This window comes from Dicentrarchus labrax, unplaced genomic scaffold (assembly GCF_905237075.1).
Source record: "Dicentrarchus labrax unplaced genomic scaffold, dlabrax2021, whole genome shotgun sequence".
NCBI classification, from domain to species: Eukaryota; Metazoa; Chordata; class Actinopteri; family Moronidae; genus Dicentrarchus; species Dicentrarchus labrax.
The window spans coordinates 12,622,930-12,645,189 of NW_026136724.1; the positions used below are offsets into that span (position 1 = coordinate 12,622,930).

Below are 22,260 nucleotides of genomic sequence, written 5' to 3' on the forward strand. Positions count from 1 at the left end.
TCTAACATTGATTTTAAGTAGTTTTCTCGCCTCTGTAGACAAAGCATTTTATTTTTTCTGTCTTGTGCGCACTTTCTCTCCCTCTTGACTTTTGAGCTCCTTAACATGCTCCTGTATCCGTGACTAATTCTCTTTCCCACTCTTTTCCTCCCTCCTCTCTGCAACATGTCCTCATTTCCATATCTTTGTCTTTCTTCTCCTCTTCTCATTATCACATCTTTTTAACTGATTCCTTTAGTGTTTCTAGTTTTTATTTTGTTTGTCTCCATTGTTTTTTTTTGCCCTTCTAGTTTGTACTCATTTCAGCAATTCCCATGTGGCCGCAGCAAATTCAATTAATTACAAATTTAATCACCCAGGTTACTTCGGGGGCAAAGTAAATATGTGCAAACCTTTTGAGTCGAGTTCAACTTTGGTAAATGTAAATTCTAAAATTGCCTGTGAGGGGACATAGAGCTGGATGGAGGAAGCTATCATAACTTGCAATCTGTCATCACCTTTTTTTAAACCTCCTACAGACAGTTATACAACAGAAGTTGATGGTACATAAATGTGTGACCGTTATTGTTCCTTTAGCGACTAAGCTAACCAGCCTACTAACTGACAGCTAAGAAGCTTTTAGCAAGCTTGTAACTCCCCCCCAACAAACTCTTTGTTGAATGAAATTATGTACAATCCCAAGAACAAAATGTCAGTGGGGAGTACACGGCACAATACATAAAAAATAGAAAGGTTATGGGAGCTATTGACTAGCACTAGCACTGTCCTTACTGTCAGGCACATTAGCAGTTAGTAGTTAGTTAGCATTTAGTAGTTCATCTAGCTTTTGGAACAAAACATAAATAGACGCACAGATGAATTATCTATGTTCTCTCGCCTGTCCTCCATCCATATTTAAAACTGCTGAACGCAAAACACAAAACCCCTAAAACCATGAATTGGCGAATGCAAAAATAATAAAGTGGCATAAGGAGAGAACAGGGTATGGAAAGGCAAGAGGAGAACAAGCTGAAGGAAAGGAAGAAATGAATGCCTCCCCCCCTCCTCTCTCATTTTTCTCGCTGGCCTTTCTTTACATCTTCCCCTTTTCTCTAATTGTCAGGAATGCTGACCTCAGCTCACTTGTTTCTGTGCCAACTCTCCCTTTCTCACTTAATCTAATCATCACACCATTATTTCACTCCTCCTCGTTCCTCATTGTTCCCTTCTTCTTCTTCTCCCTTCCATATATCCTTCCTGCGGCTCTCTGCTGTAACCCGCTGACAACGGACAGAATGAGAAACAAATGAACATGGAGTGAAGTGAGGGGGAAGAAACTGCTGAGTCATACTTACAAGAAAATAATTTCATCGTGATAAGGCTCTGGGGAATATTAGATTAGATTATTGTTTCGTCTTTCCCTACAGTGGTGAAAGAAAAACCTTTGTTGATATCTGTGCAATTATCAATAATGAAAAGTTGCTGAGTCATGGTTGGACAAGAACTATTTAATCATGATAAAGAATTAAATAATTTTCCCCCCCTGTTACTCTGTCAAGAAGAGAAAGTTGTTGATAAGTAGAAAATTACCAATGACAATGAAAAGTGTCTGAGTTGAACACTGAGTGGATTGTGTATTTTGTACTGATAAATCTCTATGGAGTAATAAATTAGATTAGAGCCACATTTTTTCACTTTTGACAGTAACAGGAGAGGTCATGATAATTTTAAACAAATTATGATGAACAGTTAAGTTTATAAAGACAGAGACGAATAAAATCCCCCAGTCTAGAAGAGAAACACTAAAAACGGTGGGGTTTGTGGACGTTTTCAGACTTTCAGGCACATGCATATAATCTGTAACTAACTTTTTCAACTGATGAAATATCCCAATTCAAATGTAGTTACTTCTACATTAAAGCCATCACACATTCTTCCAAGCACAAGATTCAAGGTTTCAGAGGTTTAAAGTGGCTGAAAGTGTTGTCTCCACCACAAAGTCTGGTTATGTTTTAGTGTAGAGATTTAAACATGTTTTATTTTAATGTTCCCTGCCTTTTTGGAGTTTTTTGTGTGTTTCTGCAATATCATTTAAGACTGTTGTGGGTTAAACAAAAAATAACACCTAACCAATGACTTGGAAAATACCAAACCATCATCTTACAGAGCTATCCAAAGCCATTAAAATGAAGAGCCAAAGTCTTAAAAATACCCATATGAGAGCTGAGCCATAGCCACACAGGTGCGGAACAATGGCCAAGGCCACGGCCACGGCCACACATACACCACCTATAAATGTTAACCACATGTGTCCCTTGCAGGGGCAGATGGTGGTATATTCCTCACCTTCCCCCTCTTCGTACTCTTGTTCCATTTCTTAAATATTACAATCACTCCCTCTTCGCTTTGCTTTCACACACTCTTTACCATAGCTTCTCTACCTTTCTCTTCAGGTTTTATTCTCTGTCTCTCCACTGTACCGGAAAGAAAACAGAAAAATGAAGAGGAAGGAGACTGTGAGAAAGATAGGAGGAGAAGGAGAGTGACGAGAGCTGAGGTCACCTTGATCTACAGCCTTCTACCTACACTGCAGCTGGGGGTCAACGGGCAAAACACAGGAAACACTTTCAGGGACACAGACATTCTTTAACACACACTGTTGTGTTTAAATGTATGTCTTCTCTCTTGTATCCATTCATATCTTTGCCAAGTCATTAAGGCATAGTGCACCACACACTTAACATACAATACTGTACTGATACACCACAGATATTATTTTCTTACCATACGGTCTGATATAATGCTGTTGGAAACCAGCTATTTAGCAGGAGGCTGCAAATGCTTGAAAATTCAAGAAATCTTTAGTACATAAAGTTTTGTCTCTGTAGGAATGGTGAGTGTACTCCCCTAGAAAACTGAAATGTAATCACTAATCTCATTATACACTTTCACACTCTGATCCATTGAATTTAACCTGCTCCAGGGCTGTGCACCATAGGTTACAGTCTGGGTTTGAACCCAAATTCAGACCAGACGTGAGGTGTCAGGGGCATTTAAGCACTAGGAAAGCGTCCATTCAGTCAAAAAACACGGACTCTAAAAGTCTGTGTAAAGAACTGATTGACTGACAAGTGATGGCCAAAAACACTTTAAAACTTCACCTCACAAAACTTGGACTGCTGTCCATTTACACCGAACATATTAGGCCTTATGGTAAACAAAGTTTAAAGCTCACCAAATTACTTTAAATCACTGTTTTATACTAACATATAATTTAATTTATCAAAGTGTGTGTATATGTCACTCTGAAGGAACGAGCTAAAAATACTACACCAGCCTCAACTCACTGGACGGTTACAAACACACACAAACAAACACAAACACAAACACACACACAGACAGGAACATTGAGGAAGTCTCGGCTGTGATCCATCATTGAAGGACTGAAAATTATGACACCACAGAGAGAAAGAGAGAGAGAGACACCAAGAGGGGAGCAAAACCGCTCACACACACAGCAGCACACAGTAGAGTCTCTGTGTTGTCAGTAACCACCTTCGAGACCCCGAGGTGTCATAAATGACTTCAAATAGGACGGAGAGAGACGGAGGGATGAGAGAGGAAGAGAGAGGAGAGTGATGCATGTTATAATGACTTCATTTGACACAGCCACTCTCTAACACCCACTGCTTATTCTCTTAAACACCAATTCAAACAATTTTGACACACACACACACACGCACATGATCTTTATTAAGAGTGCGACATCCATCTTACTGAATCCTTTTGAGCTTATTCTATCCATTGAGTGGATTTTTGGCAATATTCAATAACTGGAAATCTTTTGCAACGAAGGAATTGTTACGTCTTATCTCTTTGAGCGATTTCGAGGATGACAACTCCATCATTATTATTTGAATGCCAGTTTAGTTTCACAGTTTGTGAATCAGGGGAAAGAAAAGTTAAGACAAAGCTCTTCAATCCCTTGGTGCAATGTGCATGTGTGACAAAAATTATGAATGGTTTAACAGACCATCCCATAAGCTAATGTCACATCATACAGATACTGAAAGCAGCTATGGTAGTGTCATAAGCTGAATGCATGCCAAAAAAAAAGTATATTTTGTGTCACAAATGCCACAGAATAACTATTTGTTTCATCAGAATTTGATTAATGAAGTCCAATAAAAGTTGAAACTGCCATATCAGTAACTTTTCAGGCTATTCATGTGTGCATTCAGCCAACAGAAGATCAACTGGATAGAAAAAGACCTCCATGATTATAAGTGAAACTCTGCAGCTCTGACTTTTGACCTTATTTATTAATGTTGATCCAGGAAAACCATCTGCTTTTGCACTCTAAGCTAACCTAAATTTGAGCATCACACAAATGCCTCAAGGGGGGACAAGTAAGTAAAAAAAAAAGATATGGACAGAGAGTGAGAAGAAAGAAGACAGATGGAGGGAAGTACAGTGAAGAAGAAATTCACCAAACTCCCAGTAGACTCATCCACTCAGGGGTTGGTTAATTCACTAGACCCACGAGAACCTTTAGTGTGTGTGAGTGTGTCTTGGTGTGTGTGAATAGACCTCTGTGTGGAACCACAGAGGCATTTGGTCATGTTTATATCCTTGTTTTTGGCCTGGGCGAGTGTGTACATATCGGTATGTGTGTGTGTGTGTGTGTGTGTGTGTGTGTGTGCGTGTACATGGAGTGTGTGCGTGTACATGGAATGTGTGCGTGATCTCTGTGAAGGTGTATCCACACCAGCGGAGTGACGTGTAAGGTTGTGTGTGTTAGTGTGTGTATCTGCGGACAGAAAATGTAAATAAATACAAATTCATATGAAAGTGTTGTCACCGGAGATTTGTAGAACATTTGAACTCTGTGTGTGTTTGTGTGTGTATGTGTGTGGTGAGTGTGGGAGGGGTAGGTTAATCCTAAATTTACCCTCGGTGGTCGGAGGACTGTGGTCACATCTGGACTCAGTTTCTCTCTGCCTGTCTTGTTTTCTTTGCTGCCCTCGTCATTGCCACCTCACCTGTGCTCCCTTTCTCCTCTTTTTTACTCCATCATACACCTTTTCCATCTCTCCTCCTATCATTTAAATAACTTACCAAAAACCTTCCCTGGTGTCCACTTGGATGTCAAACTTTGTGTGTACATGTGTGTGCAGGAATCCTACCTGCTGTTTGAGCTGATGAACCAGACTATCCTTCTCCCTCTTCAGACCTGCCACCTCCTCCTGAGTTTTCTTCTTCTTGGATGAGGAGAGCTCAAGCAGGGCGATGTTGGCGTCTTTCTCGCTTATGGCTGCTAGCAGCGCCTCTTGCCTGTACAGAGAACAACCATACATTTTGTTAGCAATACTAGCAAATAAATTGACTTAACTCAAGCCAAATGATGTGGTGTAAAAGACAATGGTGAATTACTTTTTTGCTAAATCAAAGCTTTCAAAGCAATTGTTAAAAAAAAAAAAAAAAATCTAGTGGTATCCAGACATACAGATAGTTTGGTATTTATTTCCCCAGGTCTTGAGATAACTGAGAGCTCTGCCTCCACCCCAATACAACGAGGTGATTAAACTATTCAACAGCAACACCTTTTTCTTGAAATCAGCTGAAATCTTCTGTGGATCATCCAGAGAAACATGGACACAAGATGTTCATCTGGAGTTTGTTTTTTTTTAAGTATATTTTTTGGGGCTTTTTATTGCCTTTATTATAGTGACAGCTGAATATAGACAGGAAAGGGGGGCAGAGAGAGGGGATGACACGCAGCAAGGGGCCGCAGGTCCGATTCGAACCCTGGGCCGCTGCAGCAGGGACTCAGCCTCGGTACATGGGTCGCCAGCTCTGCCCACTGAGCTAACCGGGCGACCCAATGTGAAGTTTTTTGAAATGTCATTCTACAACTTTATGAGCACCACAAAAAATTCTCCCTTGTAATCGGGGTGGAGACAGAAATCCCGAAGATGGATATCTCAAAATCTGGACAAAGGAAACCAAAACTATCTCTAAGGCTAGATACTAATTTGGGTGTACTTTAATGTCATGGTAAACCTACGGCATGTCAACAAGTGGAGGGAAGTCCTCTTAATCGGAGCACCACTTTGTGATTTAGGATAAAATTGGCGTAATTTTGCAAAAATATGGGTCTTCCTGGTGGTCAAGTGTGACGCATACCATGCAATCAAGATGTTTCCAGTTTGTTCATGGTGGGGACCTTTATGGCACATGTTCACTCTTTCTCTTACTCCCTTATTTCTCTCCATACTATCTACTATCCAATAAAAGCAAAGAAAAAGGCAAAAATGGCCTAAAATCTTATTTTTTGGCATTTCTGCATGCAGTGGAGCTTTTACAAACATCTCTCTCTAATAGTGAAACACTTAGTAATGGGGAGACTGTTGGACTCGTGTTGGTCTTGCTCATGGCCACTTCAGCAGAGCGTAACTTCACAAGGCTACTTGGCTTCCAACAAAGTACAGATGGCAGAGCGTATTTGGCTCCAAAGCTACACACATTAGCAGTTAATCACATTGTGTTAAACTCATTTGAACTTTTTTTCAACAATATCAATAAATGCCTCTCACTTATGTTTCCATACAGGTATTACGCTATAGTCTCTGTCTGTCTTTTCCAGCCCTCTTGTCTCTCTCTGTCTCTTCCCCCTGCCTGCATGGTCGGGCTGACAGATAGATAGCATTCCATGTGGTTGGGAAGCAACAAGCCGCATCCCATCCATCCCATCAACCACAGATCTGGCCGAGCCACCTCTGAGGACACCCAAGGCTCTAAATTCTCGGAATTCTGTCTGTTTCCGGAGAGAATCTAAATCACAATGGGTTTTCCGCAATCCCACAAGGCTCAGCGCTTGGCCACACATAATCACACATGCACACAAAGATGCAAACTTAAATGCGAAACAACAATATGTTCCCTCTTCATTGGTCTCTCTGAATCTCAATTCTTACATCCATGATATTTTTATGTAAGGAGACAGAGACACATACAGATACAGTAGTGCAGTGAGGAATGCAGTGATGAGAGTGTCTAAATGAAGACAGATTACATGTTTGGACTACGTGAAGACCCACAGATTCTTTGGTCAACCTCACTGACCACGCTGTCAGTGTACAAGTGTCCCATCATGCATCTGGACTGCAGCAATCCTGTCAGGAGCAGCGGCTGAGGGAGTTCAGACTGGGGTTGGTGGATCGATTCTCTAAGCAAGTCTGGTCACAGTCAGACTGCTCCGAGCTTGTCAGTCAAACAGTTTTAGATTTGTGAAAGTGGATGCAACATTTTGTGAGATTACTGATATTGTACATAATGTATGATATCACAATATATCTTTATATTTCTCTCATTTGTTGATTGTGATGATATCTGATGAGAAATTGTAGAAATGTATTTTTATAACCTAAAGACAAAGAGCACCAAAGAGCTTTCAATGGTTTCTTTTTTGTGACTAAACTTCAAAGAAGAGCTGACTGAAAGTAAGGCAGCCTCACACTCGTAACTGGGTTTTTAAATTTTTTTTTTAAATATCCAGTCAAATAATTAATAAACAATAATAAGAATTTGAATCTAAGCATAGACCAGCCTTATTTATAAACTTGATTTATTAATTAATTGATAGAATTACCATCATTTCAACCTCCTATACAATATATATCATACAATTTTAATTTCTGTCTGTTTAAACACCCTTGATAATTTTTAGGGAATCCAAAATACTCCTTCTCCTTATCAGTTTAACCATTTAAATATATATATATATATTTAAAAAAAAAGTGAGCTCTTGGACTTCTTTATGCAATCAAACGTTTATTTCCTTCCCGATTGTGAGACACTGGAACACTGTCAGTCTTTCCCTTTCTTTTTTATATAAACACTAGTACACACACACACACACACATACACACGTACACACACATACAGAGAAAGGCTAATGGAACATTAGTCTTGTTAAAGCTAACAGTGCGTCGAGTTTTATACCATATCTGAGAGTTACCTGCCAGCACATGGCACTTATAAACCCCGGTGATAAAATGATATTTATTCCAGATGCACCCGTCTCATTCTGGGCCTCTCAATGGTTCTCCCTTCATCTCTGTCTAACACACAGAAATACCCGCACACACACACACACACACACACACACACACACACACACACACACACACACACACACTTAAAACACTCATTGCTTGGCCTTCTCAGCTTGCAGAGCTAAACACGTGCTTATAACAAGTGCTGGTTGTGGCTACTGCTGTTGCTATGTGATCATTAAAATCTGTTTCAAGTGCAGCTCTCTTTTGCCAAATCTTTAGATAATTCTACTGTCAGAGGGCACTTAAAAAACATAGTATGCTCTCAGCTCTGCTGGCAATGTGTCCTTACCAGTGAAAGTAACAAAGACGCTGCAGCCAGCACGGTGAGGAAGAAAGCTTCCCAGTGGATATGCAGCCTTAGATCTGTAACTTTCCTTTCAAGTCTTTTCTTTCTGCAGCAATATGGAGAGCACACTAGGATAAAAGAAGGTCTTCTAATAGTGAGCAAGGAATACAAGCTTGTAAAAGAGGGCATCTCTCACTCATATTCTCCTTATTTTGGCTACATATTTTGTCTTAAATGCTGTAGTAATTGTGCAATGCAAATCTCAGAGATTACTTATCAATCTGTGACATATTTGTCTCTGTTCTTTGAGTGTTCAGCCATGGTATCTGCTGTTAGCTTGCATGCCAACAAACAAAAGCACTGCATCACTAAAACTCAGCCTCCTCCTTCACTGTGTTGTAAGTGACCACTTTTCTTGGGTTTTGTTGAGGTCCCAAATAAGGAAGCTCCAGCTAAAAAGTGCAGGATTGTTGAACTTGGCCCAACTTTTGTCGCAGACAATACAACGTTGTCCAGCAATGCAGTGTGTTGATGAGTCAAAAATGTACAAGGCCACATTCCTAGTAGATTACAAAAGTGAATGAAATAAGTCCTTTACCTCACAATAAGTGAGACAGAGGATAAAATGACTGCTGCTGTTTTAAGTTTCCATATTATTAAGTTCTGTGCAATGTTTTGGCATCTGATAAGCCTTTAAGCTCCTGCTTACTGCTTAGTTCTTCTGCTGTTTTTTCCCCCCAACCCAATCTACAGAGATGGGCTTGGATATTGGATAATACTGCAAAGCTCCCGGATTATGTTCAATGCCAACATTTCTCAAATTCTTTTTTTCCATATATCTGTGCTTGACATCTACAGTATGCTTAAAGTTAGGGAAAAATCATGGTTATGGCAAATAAATTAATTGTTCTTAAGGTATGGTTAAAGTTAGGCAACTAAAAAACTTGGCTATGGTTATAAAAAAAAAAACAACAACTAACATTTATTGTACATCTGGTATGGGACACAACATTTGGGTTAGACATGCAACGTGCTTATCCACAACTCCTTACTTTCGGCCTGACGACATAAAGGGCACACTACTTTCTACACTGGCATTGGATGTAAATAGTGAGGTACAAAATCATCCAATCACTTTGAGTGTTTATAAAAAAAACTGTAGAAGTACGCTGAAAACTGCAATTGTGCTTCATACAGGTGGGAATAATGGCCATATATCTATAGGAACATTTTACATGTCATTTAAAATTTAACAAGTTTCCATTTACGTTATATTCTCTCCCCACTTCCTTTTAATCTCTCTCTCACCTATTCACTATCAGTACCTCTCGCCCACCCTGCATTTCTCATCTCTTTCGCTTCACCTCCCTCTCCCCTCCATCCCTCGTCACTCGTTCTATCTCCCCACCTCTTCTCTCTCGCCGTCTGTAAAGAAGGCAGGAGGCATTCTTTCCGTCGTTTGGCGGTCGTGTGCCATGATGTCATCGCCGTGGTGACAAGACAGACAGTAAGCAGATACACACAAACGCACCAGGCACCTGACCCCAACCCCAACACACAGACACACGCACATGTGGGGGCTCTCTCCTTCCTAAAACCACTTAAGGCCCCTCACTTTATCAGAAACACTAATGCCTGGTCTTAGATCACTTACATATTTCTGCACACACACACACACACACACACACACACACACACACACACACACACACACACACACACACACACACACACACACACACACACACACACACAGACCAAAGCAGCTTCCTCCCGTGTGTGTGCTGCGTTATCTCCTTCATGCTGTCACCCCCTACTGCAATCTACAGTGCGTGTTTGTGTGTGTGTGTGTGTTCAAGTGACAGTTGTATGTCTGTGTTTATGACAGCATGTCTTTCTGTATGTGTGTATGCGCTCATAAGGATGTACTTCATGTGTATTTCAGTGTGTGTGAATGTTCACAAGTTGTCTGTGTGCATTCAGGGCTTTATCCTGTGCATATGTGTGTGTAAGAGTGAAGTATATGTGTGTGTGTGTGTGTGTGTGTGTGTGTGTGTGTGTGTGTAAAGTAGATTCAGTCCAGTGTGACATTGGCCAGTCTCTGTCTAAGACAAACACAGAGCTATTTTAGAAATAATCCCCTCTCTCTGCTCTCTGTTTCTGACTGAACAAAGCAGTTCTCCATTGTTTTCTGTGACACTGTCTGCTCTGGTTACACAGGAGGCTGCTTGTAGGACGCCAGAGTTTACTCTTTAACCCCTGGAGGACATGGTGCGTGTCAAGTCCGACCTCATTTCTGTGAAGGGAGGTTTTTCTCTACATGCTGCGCTTCAGAGGACCGTACACTACACTTGTTAAGACTTTCTGATTCGACATAGACTTTGAGGAAGGTTTTTCCAAAACGTACTCCACCCTCATTGACCAATTTCAGGAAACTGAATAAGCTTTAAGGCGAGCAAAATCAGCAGATTCACTTGGCTGGCTGGCCAAGGGATTAAGAAAAATGTGATAATCATATTTACAGTAATCATGAGTGCTTTGGTTGGCTTTAAACAAAAGAAGACTGAATGAGTTTTGGTATACTTATATTTCATTTCATTCATATATATTCATTTCAAACAATGAAGCAAAGCAAACTCAGCCTGTTTCAGCCCAGGACTTGAAGTTAATCTTAATTATGGAATTACACAGCAGCATGTGGACTACCCTCCCTTATACCATTAGATCTGGACAGGCAGGTCTGAGATGCATTATTGGAAGATCAAAGTAAAATCAGCAACAAACAGGGTGCTGTGACAGTGTAGTTAAATCTGTTGATTTCAGCAGCCTTCATACATTGCATTTCTTTGTTTTGATCAAATATTAGGTCTATTTCAGAGTCAGTGTGTGGCCATCTGGATACAAGCTCAGGTCTCAGCTGGGGGAGGTAAAAGACATTTAAAACATGCAAAACACCTGATGAGCCAAGTACAAGTCTGAAAAGATGCGTCAACGTCATCCACAAGATATACAGTACAGTGCTACATTTAATGTATGTGCATTTGATTTTACAGCTGATTATAACACAATGTGTTTTCCACCATTAGGAACATTTGGAGATTCTGGCTCCTACTAAAGAAGCTTAAATAAAAGAAATGTAATGTAAATTTCACCTGGGTGGCACACTCAGCAAAGTTTTTTTATATCTCATAATCCTCAATACTGTCCACAGTCTTTGAAGAGGGAGAGACAGGGAGAGAATGGGAAAGAAAGGGAGAGAAATGGAGAGAAAGGGAGAGAAAGATTGTCCGGAATATTTTTGAATAACTGAATTGTAATAAAAGGTGTAGTTTTAAAGAGAGGAGGAGAGATGAGAGGAGTGAGATGCAGGAGGGCACAGCTGGCCCAGTAGCCAATGCTGCCTGGAGGTGCACACGCGCACACACACACACACACACACACACACACACACACACACACACACACACACACACACACACACACACACACACACACACACTCACATAGAAGTAGCACAGAAAGATGGATGGAAGAAATCTGTGCTAGAGAAAGGAACTTCTCCCGACAGTCTCTTTCCTTTCTTTCTTCTATCGTTACGTTCCTTAAATGATCTATTCCTTTACCTTTCTGTCAGTTTTTTACTTGATAATCAGGTGGCATGGCACACACACACACACACACACACACACACACACACACACACACACACACACACACACACACACACACACACGGATGTAAAATTAAATCCATTTCTAATTCCACCTTCTGTCTTTGCCTCAAATTCATGTCCTCCCCCACCACACACACACATGCATAGACACAGCTACTAGTCTAGTTTCCGAGTCTCCAGGGTGGGGCCCTAAAGAGTAGTATTTCTCTCCCAACTGACAGCTTCTGTCCTGGGGCAGGTAACCAGCAAGCACTGGGCCCCCTATTCTCATCTGCTCCGTGCTCTTTATGTCTCTCACACACACACACACAGACACACACACACACACACACACACACACACACACACACACACACACACACACACACACACACACACACACGCTCATCATGCAAGGTGTGAACTTCTGGTATGCCTCACAGCTCAAACTACTGAGCAAAGACAAAAAGTAAAGTCAAAAGTAAGAAACTGTAAGAAATATATGAAGCTGGGGGCCTCTCTTTTAAGTTTAACATACCATTTAACAAACACACACACACACACACACACACACACACACACACACACACACACACACACACACACACACATACATGCACACACATTAAATGCATACATATATATCTGACATAGCACCTTTAAAGTTAGGGTTCTTGGAGTCTACTGCCTCTAGCAGCATCACACACAAATACACACACACTTATTGTTTTATAGTCCTACAAGAGAAAACACAGGGCAATGAATGCACACATCAGAGCAGGTTTTATGAAACATTTGTTAGTGCTGGCCTGCCATGTGTGCAGCATCAAAGTACAGACAGCCAATAAAGCCTTGGTTTATAGTAAACCATTTTACTGCTGCTCTCTCTCCTGCAAAAGCGCCAACACAAAGTTTCACTCCACTAGATTATAAGAGAAGTTATTAGAGAAAATGATCGACACCTACTGCAGTTGTTATGTGCATTCAAAACTTTGAAATTGTTCTCGAGGGCTACATTAAACCAAACACATCAAAGGGATAATGGTACATTGGAAGTGCAGAATAATGACAAAAATGATTATCGGGAATTACGGTTAAGAATGCCCTCCAGGCTTTTATTCAATGGCAAAAACCAAAATGTGTTCACTGATCTGGAAAGTTTAGTTGTTTATTAAGATTGTATGAAACTGAAGAGAACTAGAAATGGCTATCTAATTAGCATACAGTCAGTACAGCAGCCAGGTCATGATTTGGTAGAAACTTTGTTTTATCTTTGACTGACACTGCTTAGATTAAAGTAGCCGACTGTATAATGTACAATAACACACTGAGAACAGCAGGATTTTTGGTGAGATCTTTTTGAAAGCTGTGTGTGCGTGTGTGTGTGTGTGTGTGTGTGTGTGTGTGTGTGTGTGTGTGTGTGTGTGTGTGCTTAAACTATAGTGGAAGTGGGTCAGAGACACTAGATATGAATGATTTAGTATGGAGAGAGAAGACGGGATGAGGGACCATCAGAGAGAATTGGAAAAAATGAGAGAGAGCGAGAAAGAGAGTGTTAGGAAAATAGGTTAAAGCTGGTGCATAGGATAAGAGTGTGTGTGTGTGTGTGTGTGTGTTTGAGAGGGAGAGAAAAGCTCCCCTCAAGGAGCTGTTGTACATCAGAGAGGCTTAAAGAAAGACAGCGAGAAGGCTTACACACACACACACACACACACATAGAAAGAAACAGCACTGACAGGGAAGGGAATAAAATAACTGGAGGATTTGGAGGGAAAACAAATCAAAGAGACGTGAAGGGGGAGAGACAGAGAGGAATGGAGAGAGTAGCGGGAAGGGGAGGCAGAGAGACAAAGGCAATGAGAAGGGGAGCGAGAGAGAGAGAGAGAGAGAGAGAGAGAGAGAGAGGAGGGCAGGTGGGACTACAGCATGACAGAATGAGGATCTGTTCTTGACACATTTCCCCTTTTTTCTCGTGGAAAAAAAAAAAAAACTCGCTCCCTCACCCCTCTCTTTCTCTGTCTCTCAGACACACATTTAAAAAAACACACTGTGACTAATAAGAAAGGTGTAGAAATGCATTATCTATGGTCCGCGGGAGTTTGCTCTTTCCATGGGACCACACACACAACCCCCCCCCCACACACACCCCCCCCGCACACACTTTGTGAAGCGTGACTAAAGATGCAGCGTTGTCTTCACTGTTGTTCTTTACAGTAAATCCATTTCTACGCTGCACTACAGAGACCAAGACATCTGCTTACAATCTGTCAGCACAAACTCGCTCCTGTAACACTAACCAGTCACAGTAATGGACACCTGCGACTCCCAAATGTTTATGAAAGAGGATCTTTTAAAGCATTTTTGCTTTATTTGACAACGTGAGAGTGACAAATATGCTTCTGTCAATCTACTGTACCTATAGATGCTCCCCAGGGTTTGGCTTTGCTCTCTTGCCTGCTCAGATCTGCATGACTCGTGACTTTTAAGCTACATCACACCTTTTTTAGACACGTAAACTCAAGCAAAGGCGTCAGCCTGTTTTAAACAAAGTGCTTGTTGCACCGTCAATCAACATCTAAAGTCAACTAAAGGAAGAACTGTCCACCATTATTTTATGATATCTATTCATAGTATATTGCTCCTTTATATATCCAGGTTTACATCCAAATGCAACATACTTTAACCAAATTTACAGAGGAGAAGATAGTCGTTATATCTGATTAATGCAATCCAATACTTCACAGGGGGAAATATAAAATCAGTTTTTCAACATACTGCACTGCTTCAGTAATGAATTTCACTTGATGTTTTTACAGTGGTGTTGCACAGCACTAATGACAGCCACGGGTAGTTGTAAAACACTATAAAATGACAATTGTTTTCATTATCTTGAACAGCTAACTTTGCCATTTTAGGAGCAAAATAAAAGCCTGATTTTCGACTTTATCATCAGAGTCTGACTGAATCCATCCATTGTTTCATTTCACATCATATCTTGTACGTTTATGAGCTCAGTTTCTTTCTCTATCCACAGACTTGAAGGCCTCGCTGTGAGCCAACTCTCCCATTAAGGACGATAAAGTCTTAAAATGGAAACGGCATCTTTACATTGTAGCTGTGTAGCAATTTATAACCATGATTATACTGTTGATGTCAGAGCCGTCAGGTTATACATCTGTCTATCTCTTGCTCCATCTCAGCCTTTCTTGTTCATCTCCTTTTTTTCTTTTCAGAGTATCAATCTCAAGTCTGTCACTAGTCTGACCTGTTCTCCTCTGCCTGTCTGTCTACTGTAGTTTTATTATTTCCAGAATAGAAATGTAATCGTTTGGCACTCGTAACGTACAATCAGAGGCTTCGAGAAAAAAAAATCCATGTTTTGTTTTCTACTTTTTGATATGTTTTCCCTCTTCATTGCTCCCTCTCCCTCTTTAATTGCTGTTTAATGATCTGTTTGATGGCTTGGCATGCGCAACCTGTAATCAGTTGAGGAAAACAGGCGAGTTTAGGTTTTGCCGCATCCTTTTTTCCTTTATCTGTTCTTTCTCTCCACTTGTTTCTTTTTGTTCTGATGCGTTTTGGTTCTTGCCCATCTTTCTGAACATTTTGCTCTTGTTTTGGCTCCTCATGCTTGTTTTAAATCCTCCCCTTATTCAGCTCAGTTCAGTTCACTTAATTGGTGTGAGAGCTCTGTAATACATGTACAGATTACACATAAAATTACAATACAGAAGAGTCAGCACTATAAAAGGACTTTTTTCTATTTCTCTGCTGTATATTCAGATCACTGGTTTGCAAGGCTTCAGAGACTTTCAGAATAAAACCCTGTTATTTGAATACAACTTCTAACTGAAGCCCGTCTTTTATTGCTTCTATTTTCCTGATTCAATCTCTCTTTTAGTCTCTCACAAGGGAGGAGAAAAAAAAATCTAAACGGAGAGAGAAAGACAGCCAGAGTCAGAGAGAAGAGGGCAAGAAAGGCAAGCACAGACAGCGCAAGAAAAATAGAGAGAAAAGAAAAGAAAAGAAAAGAGGGAGACGGTGAGCGGGGTGCCCTGATTTGAGCTTGTAAGACTAAGTGTCAAAACTGCGTGCCCCTTTTTTTTGTCATACTAAGCTCTCAACATTTCTGTCATACACACACAACAAATACACACACAGACTTGCTTTGGCACACTGTGGATTAATCTCATTGCTGTCTGAAGGGATCAAAGTGCTTGTCTCTGGCTTATGGCAGCACACCATAAGCATGCGTACATGCATTTGTGTGGGAGGATGTATTTTTATGCGTGTGTGTGTGTGTGTGTGTGTGTACATCCCCAAGCATTCCTCTGAGAGTGAAAGCTTCTAAGCAGTCATGCTGTCTCATCTCGTTTTTGTAAGTGACTCTGTGTGTATCTGTGTGTGTGTCTTATTTCTGAAGGCAACATGTACTTCTAACGTTATTGATGGGATAGCTGCTGCTGTGTGTGTGTGTGTGTGTGTGTGTGTGTGTGTGTGTGTGTGTGTGTGCGCACGTGCACGCGTTTTTTACACGTGCAGTCATTGTTAGTGACGGCTTTCTGGCTGTGAGGAGCAGAGCTGTCGTTGCATTGAAAATAGCTTTGACTACATGCACACAAACAGAAGGATGCAAGAACACAAACACACACACACACACACACACACACACACACACACACACACACACACACACATTGATTAGCTTCAGTATGTAGTGACAACAGCAAAGACGCAGGTAGACAGATAGTGAGAAATACAGCCTGCCAGACAGAAATCAGACAATAATGACGTTTGCAGACAGACGCAGGCTCAGATTGGAGAGATGGATGGAAAGAGGTAAGGAGGAAAGGAAGGCAAGAAGGGATGAAAAGGGGTGAAAAAGGAAGTTCAGAGTGAGGGATGGCGTAAAGGAGGGATGGCAGGAATGAAGGGAGGGATGCAGGGTTAGAGGGAGGCTGGGTGGGAGATAAAACAAAGAACAGAGGAGCAAAGGAGAAATAAATTGAATTTATAGCGTTCACCTTGAGGCATCAACCAAGGCTCTCACTGCAGGAGGCTGAAGACAGCACAGAAACTTGATGTTTCTGCAGACTGTCTTTGCAGTCTAATTGTGCATGTGGCACAAAATATAGTGTTTGTGTGTAAACAGCCTCAAACTGTCCACTAGAAGCTTCATTGTGATATTCTTCTGGTCGTTTAGAAGACCCCATTCCAGTAAATCTGAATAGGTTTTGGCATTGTTGGCAGTTTTATCCAGAGAATGTTAGTGAATCACTACCCAACACCTGATTTGACACAGCCTGAGGCAGCCTCTACCACACAGAGAACACAACACAAGTCATCATATTTCCTTTCCCTTTTAAAGCAAAGTTACCTGACTCACTTTGTTGCCTGTTGCTGGAAGCCTTGACCATTTGCATTGAGAAAACAGTCAAAAGTGCATGGCCTTTTCGCCATCGCCTTCTCATTGCGACACCTCTGTTTTCTTTTATAACAAATGGCCTTTTTAAGCATCACTAATGTTACAATCTCCATAACAACCTTGCAAATAAATAGAAATTAGTGTCTCGCTGTTTTATGTTTCAGAACATTTGCTGCAACAGCTGAATTATGATTTAAAATAACTACCAATAAATTAGTCGAAAATTGTGTGAATATGGCGAGAAAGGACATTGCATGAATGCAAGGGAGGAGGACATAACGTCAGTAGTTATACATTCAATATATATTGTAGTCTGAAAGACTGATGGATGAACGGAAGGAGCGAGGGAGACGGAGATGGAGGAAATATAATTTCTTCGGGATATCATGCAGTTTTGTTGGCTCGACTAAGTTGTTGTTGGACAGCTGTCTTTCTCCTCTTCTCCTTTTTGCTTTCCCTCCTTTTTTCTCCGCCATAAAAACATTTCTGCCTTTCATTTTATTATCCTCCTACTGCCCCCCCCAAAAGAGATTTATAACTCTTGCCCTGACCTCTTTACTTGCTTTTCTTCTCCTCGTTTTGTATCTTCTGCTCCATCTGTCCATCTTTTCCTCTCCTCTCTTGTCTATAGCACTTTTTTGACCTCTCCTATTCCAGACTATTCTGATATCACATCCAAACTGTTATTGATATTCACAATAATTCAATTGGCTATTTTGAAATGGAGAAATATTTTCTGTACCTCATTTCATTCACATCATTGTATGTGGGCACGTTAACGAGTAAAACACATGAACAATGCTTTTGAACTGAAGCACAGAAACCATATTCCTTTGCCTCTTCACATGATATCAATGCAGAACTATTACAGCAGAAATGTCTAATGGCTACTGTTAAAAAACAGCAGTCCTTTCATGAATCTGTAATCTTGTAAATGAAAGAATTAACACAAGTTCAACCACTTCTTGCTAAGCTTGAAAATACCTTCATGAGTTTTTCAAATGTTTTACTAGAGTATATATTTGAAATGATCCAAACCACAACTATTGCTCTAACCCCTGTTTCTTTCTTAACAAAAAGGTTTGGTTCAAAATATGTTCAATACTTCAGGGGACCTTTTACCCTGCATCTTGAAGGCTGCATGACATGGTTTAGAGAAGTCTATACAAACTCAATCACTACTGGCTGTGAATTTCCAACTGCGTATGATTAATCGCAGTTCTGGTGTTGTTGTGTTGTGTTGTTGTCCTTAATGTTCTGAAAGGTAAGAAAGGACACGGTTTCCTATAACTGAACCTTTCAGGCAAAGCAAATGAGGTTGAAAACTGCAGTTTGAGCAAAGCTACTGCAAAACTCACTGGAGAGACAAGAGGTGAGACAACTTCAGTATTTATTGTGGGTGGCGAGATGTGTTTCAATCGCATTCATTAACATGTGGTAACATTTTCACGTAATTGTCATCACGGAAAAAACACAAAATTAAGAAAAGGTTGCAAATAGCTGAAATTATCATTTTATTACAACCTCCCCTTAAAGGTTTGAGGGGGTAGATTTTCTTTATCCAAATTAAAGGTCTAAGGATGGATTGCACGCTGTACAGACTGTAAAACCTGCTTTACGGCTACTCTCCAAAAGCCAAACAAAATCTTCTGTATATGAGTCTTGTCGGACATGTAGTGCATTCGAAGATACACCTCAAAATGATTCAGACACACATAGCTGAACCAGAGAGGCAAGCATGTGTGAGATATGAGGAGAGCAAAAGAGTCAGAAAGGACAGAGTGAGGTTGAGATGTGTGTTAAATGGCAGCGAGGCAAAACAGCGAAGAGTAAAATAGCCTTTAATTCATCCAGATTGGGATGTCAGACCTGATGCCCTGCTGTTACACACACACTGTCAGCACATTCCTCCAGCTGGCTACACACACACACACACACACACACACACACACACACACACACACACACACACACACACACACACCTGCATACTCCAAACTGTACAAACACATGACAACATACAAGCCCACATGAGGCTAGGAAGAAAATGAGTGTGCGCATATTTAATGTATATCACAAAGAAAATATGTCTGTGCGCATGTTTTACGAGCGGGTGCATATGTGTGAAGGTCACTGCAGATGATTTATCAGTGGGAAAGAAGCATGTTGAAGTCCTGCAGGGCAGACGTGTGTGTCTGTGTGCAGGTCTCTTTGTGTATTTTCTGTCTCTGGATTAGTGTGTATTGGCACGTGCACTCATGCATGTATATTTACATGTTATTACTGTGTCTTTACAAGACTGTGGATGTTCCATAAGGTTTTATGTGCATATACAAATGTTGATTCTTTCTTACTATATCAAGCTATATACTATAGTGTGCTCTTGGACGTGCGCACACGCACACGCACACACACACACACACACACACACACACGAATGAAGAATATACATCAGGGACTGAAGGTTAGCATAGTGTTGGAGTAAAGAAGACATATACAACCAGCTGGTGAAAACTATGGCACAAAGATAGATAGACGCTCATACAACTACATTACAGTGTGTGTGAATGTGTGTGTGTGTGTGTGTGTGTGTGTGTGTGTGTGTGTGTGTGTGTGTGTGTGTGTGTGTGTGTGTAGCAATAAGAGGTGGAAAGGGAGGAAACAAGAGAAGGCGAGAAAGCGAGACAGAATGTCATATTCCAGCTGTAGTTGGTATATATTTCTCCGTGGGAGTGAGTGTGTGTGCATGTGTGTTAATATATTCTATGTCTGTCCCAGAAACCTCTGCAACATGCCGTATCATATATCATGTCTTACAGTAACATTAAACCTTACACCGATGTAAAACAGGGCAACAAATCAGACATCAAACCACGAAGAGTTACGGGAGCCTGTGCGTGCAGAGACAGTTTCATGTGAATTACACCAAGATATATGGACACACAGGACGCAGCCACCTTAAACATCTCATGTTTTACATGTGGGAGAAAGCCAGATACTAATGACGTATTTGCTGACCAGACCCTAATGTCTAGTGAAAAATATGAGCAATAGCGTAATGTACATTACTCACAGCAAGACAACTAGCAGCTACCAGAAACATCTAAACTTTCCACTGTGGCGGAACAGACACAAAAATACATAATATCCCAAAAATGTGGGAGGAATATCCAAGTGCAGCCTGAGAAATATCATGCATTATGCAAAGGCAAAGCAGGAAAGTGTTTCAGTAAGTTGTCAAATAATCATATATGAATGCAACAATTCTTCATAAGCCCCTGCAGGCGATTCGTGACAGCCTTTAAAGGAGGAATTTCCAGCAAGAATTTCCAGTGAGTTCTGTGTGAGAAAACGGGAGCTACTGTTGGTCAGAAAACAACCAGTGTACAGGTAGAAGCAGTCGACAAAGTAAGTGGAATGGAAGTGTTGGTACCCGACAAACAAACTGCTGGCCAATGTGAACCACTGTGCAAACAATAAATAAATAATATCTTTAAAAAAACAATCAATATTGGTGGGAAGAAATACTGTTGGAGCACAAAGAGGGAAAAGGTAGTAACAAACTCTTCTATGAGGCCTGCCTGCCAGAGTTTTTGTGTCTTAAACTGAAGAATAAATTGTGTGTATTTACTGTACCAACATGTGGTACAAACGTATTATTACAGCATTACCTGCACTAAAACCTTTATTTCTATATGCAATCATATACAAACATGATGCGGAAATCCACCCATATGATTAACCATACACTTCTTCATATGCCTGCTCTACTCTGGAGATTAGAGAAGAGAGAGTCAGGATAAATCTCCATTAGTTTGTAACTGTATCATCACTATACATGCACAGTCACATCTGTATACATGGCTCCAATTACACGTAGACTGTGCCAGTTAAACTCCTCCCCTCCACTGAGATTACGGAGAAATTGTGTCCTTAATCAGTCTCGGTGGCTGTCGTATTTCCAGTGCCTACTTAATGTTGAAAACACCAGTCTTTAGTTGGAGTTTGGCTGTTGTGCTTTCAAATTAATATACACTCTTTAACCTTTCCCTCCATTGTTGGGCAGTTGGTGGCTTTATATTTCATCATACCACTGTAATCATCTTTGAGATCAGCAGCAGCAACACCCCAAGTAAATATGATTTTTGGTATTTATATACCTCTGGAGTTTTTTCCCAATATAAAGAAAGCTGGCTCTGGAGATCAGCAGAGTAAATATCTGGTCTCTGCACAGTATGATCTGTGTATGGAAACACACATACACACCACAGTTCAGAGTCGGGACAAAGTGGTAACTGGAGCCTTATAGTAATGTTAACCGCAACAGATTTATACACATACATACATACGTGTGCATGTGCCATTAAGACAGTAAAGTGAAATGACAGCACAGATTGAAATACCCACTGGAGACTCTTAAATCGAACCGTGCATGTATGTAGGGTGGTCTTTGTGCATGTGTGTGTTTGTATGTTGTTATTGTGTGATCTGTGTTTGTATGTGCATGTACATGAAGTAAGGATGCATGTGTGTCTTTGTATGTTACACACATATCCATCATGGCGCCTGTATTTTCTTAAAAGGAACAAGTCAGACGTCAATAAATCTATCATAGCATGCTTGCACACGTGCACTCTCACACATGCAAATTCACATACGAAAACAAGGCCAGGCATTCTGAAGCGCTGATGCTTGTAATAATCGCACGGGTCGTTACTACGCCGATAAAATGGCTAATAACTTGCTCACCTGGCCTGTGAATGGACATGCTGCTGGACACACACACACACACACACAC

At 40.8% G+C, this 22,260-nt stretch overlaps 1 protein-coding gene across 8 annotated transcripts in view; it reads right to left on the reverse strand.

Annotated features, from left to right (window-relative positions):
• Nucleotides 1-22,260, reverse strand: part of LOC127358792 (ELKS/Rab6-interacting/CAST family member 1) — a 137,526-nt gene that overhangs the window by 45,369 nt on the left and 69,897 nt on the right. For all 8 annotated transcript variants that reach the window (XR_007882544.1, XR_007882543.1, XM_051392211.1 and 5 more), the window contains one exon: nucleotides 5,166-5,313. Coding sequence is in view for 6 of the 8 variants with exons in the window: in XM_051392211.1 (XP_051248171.1) it covers nucleotides 5,166-5,313 (148 nt within the window). In the remaining 2 variants the exon portion in view is untranslated. The remainder of the gene's footprint in view (nucleotides 1-5,165; nucleotides 5,314-22,260) is intronic.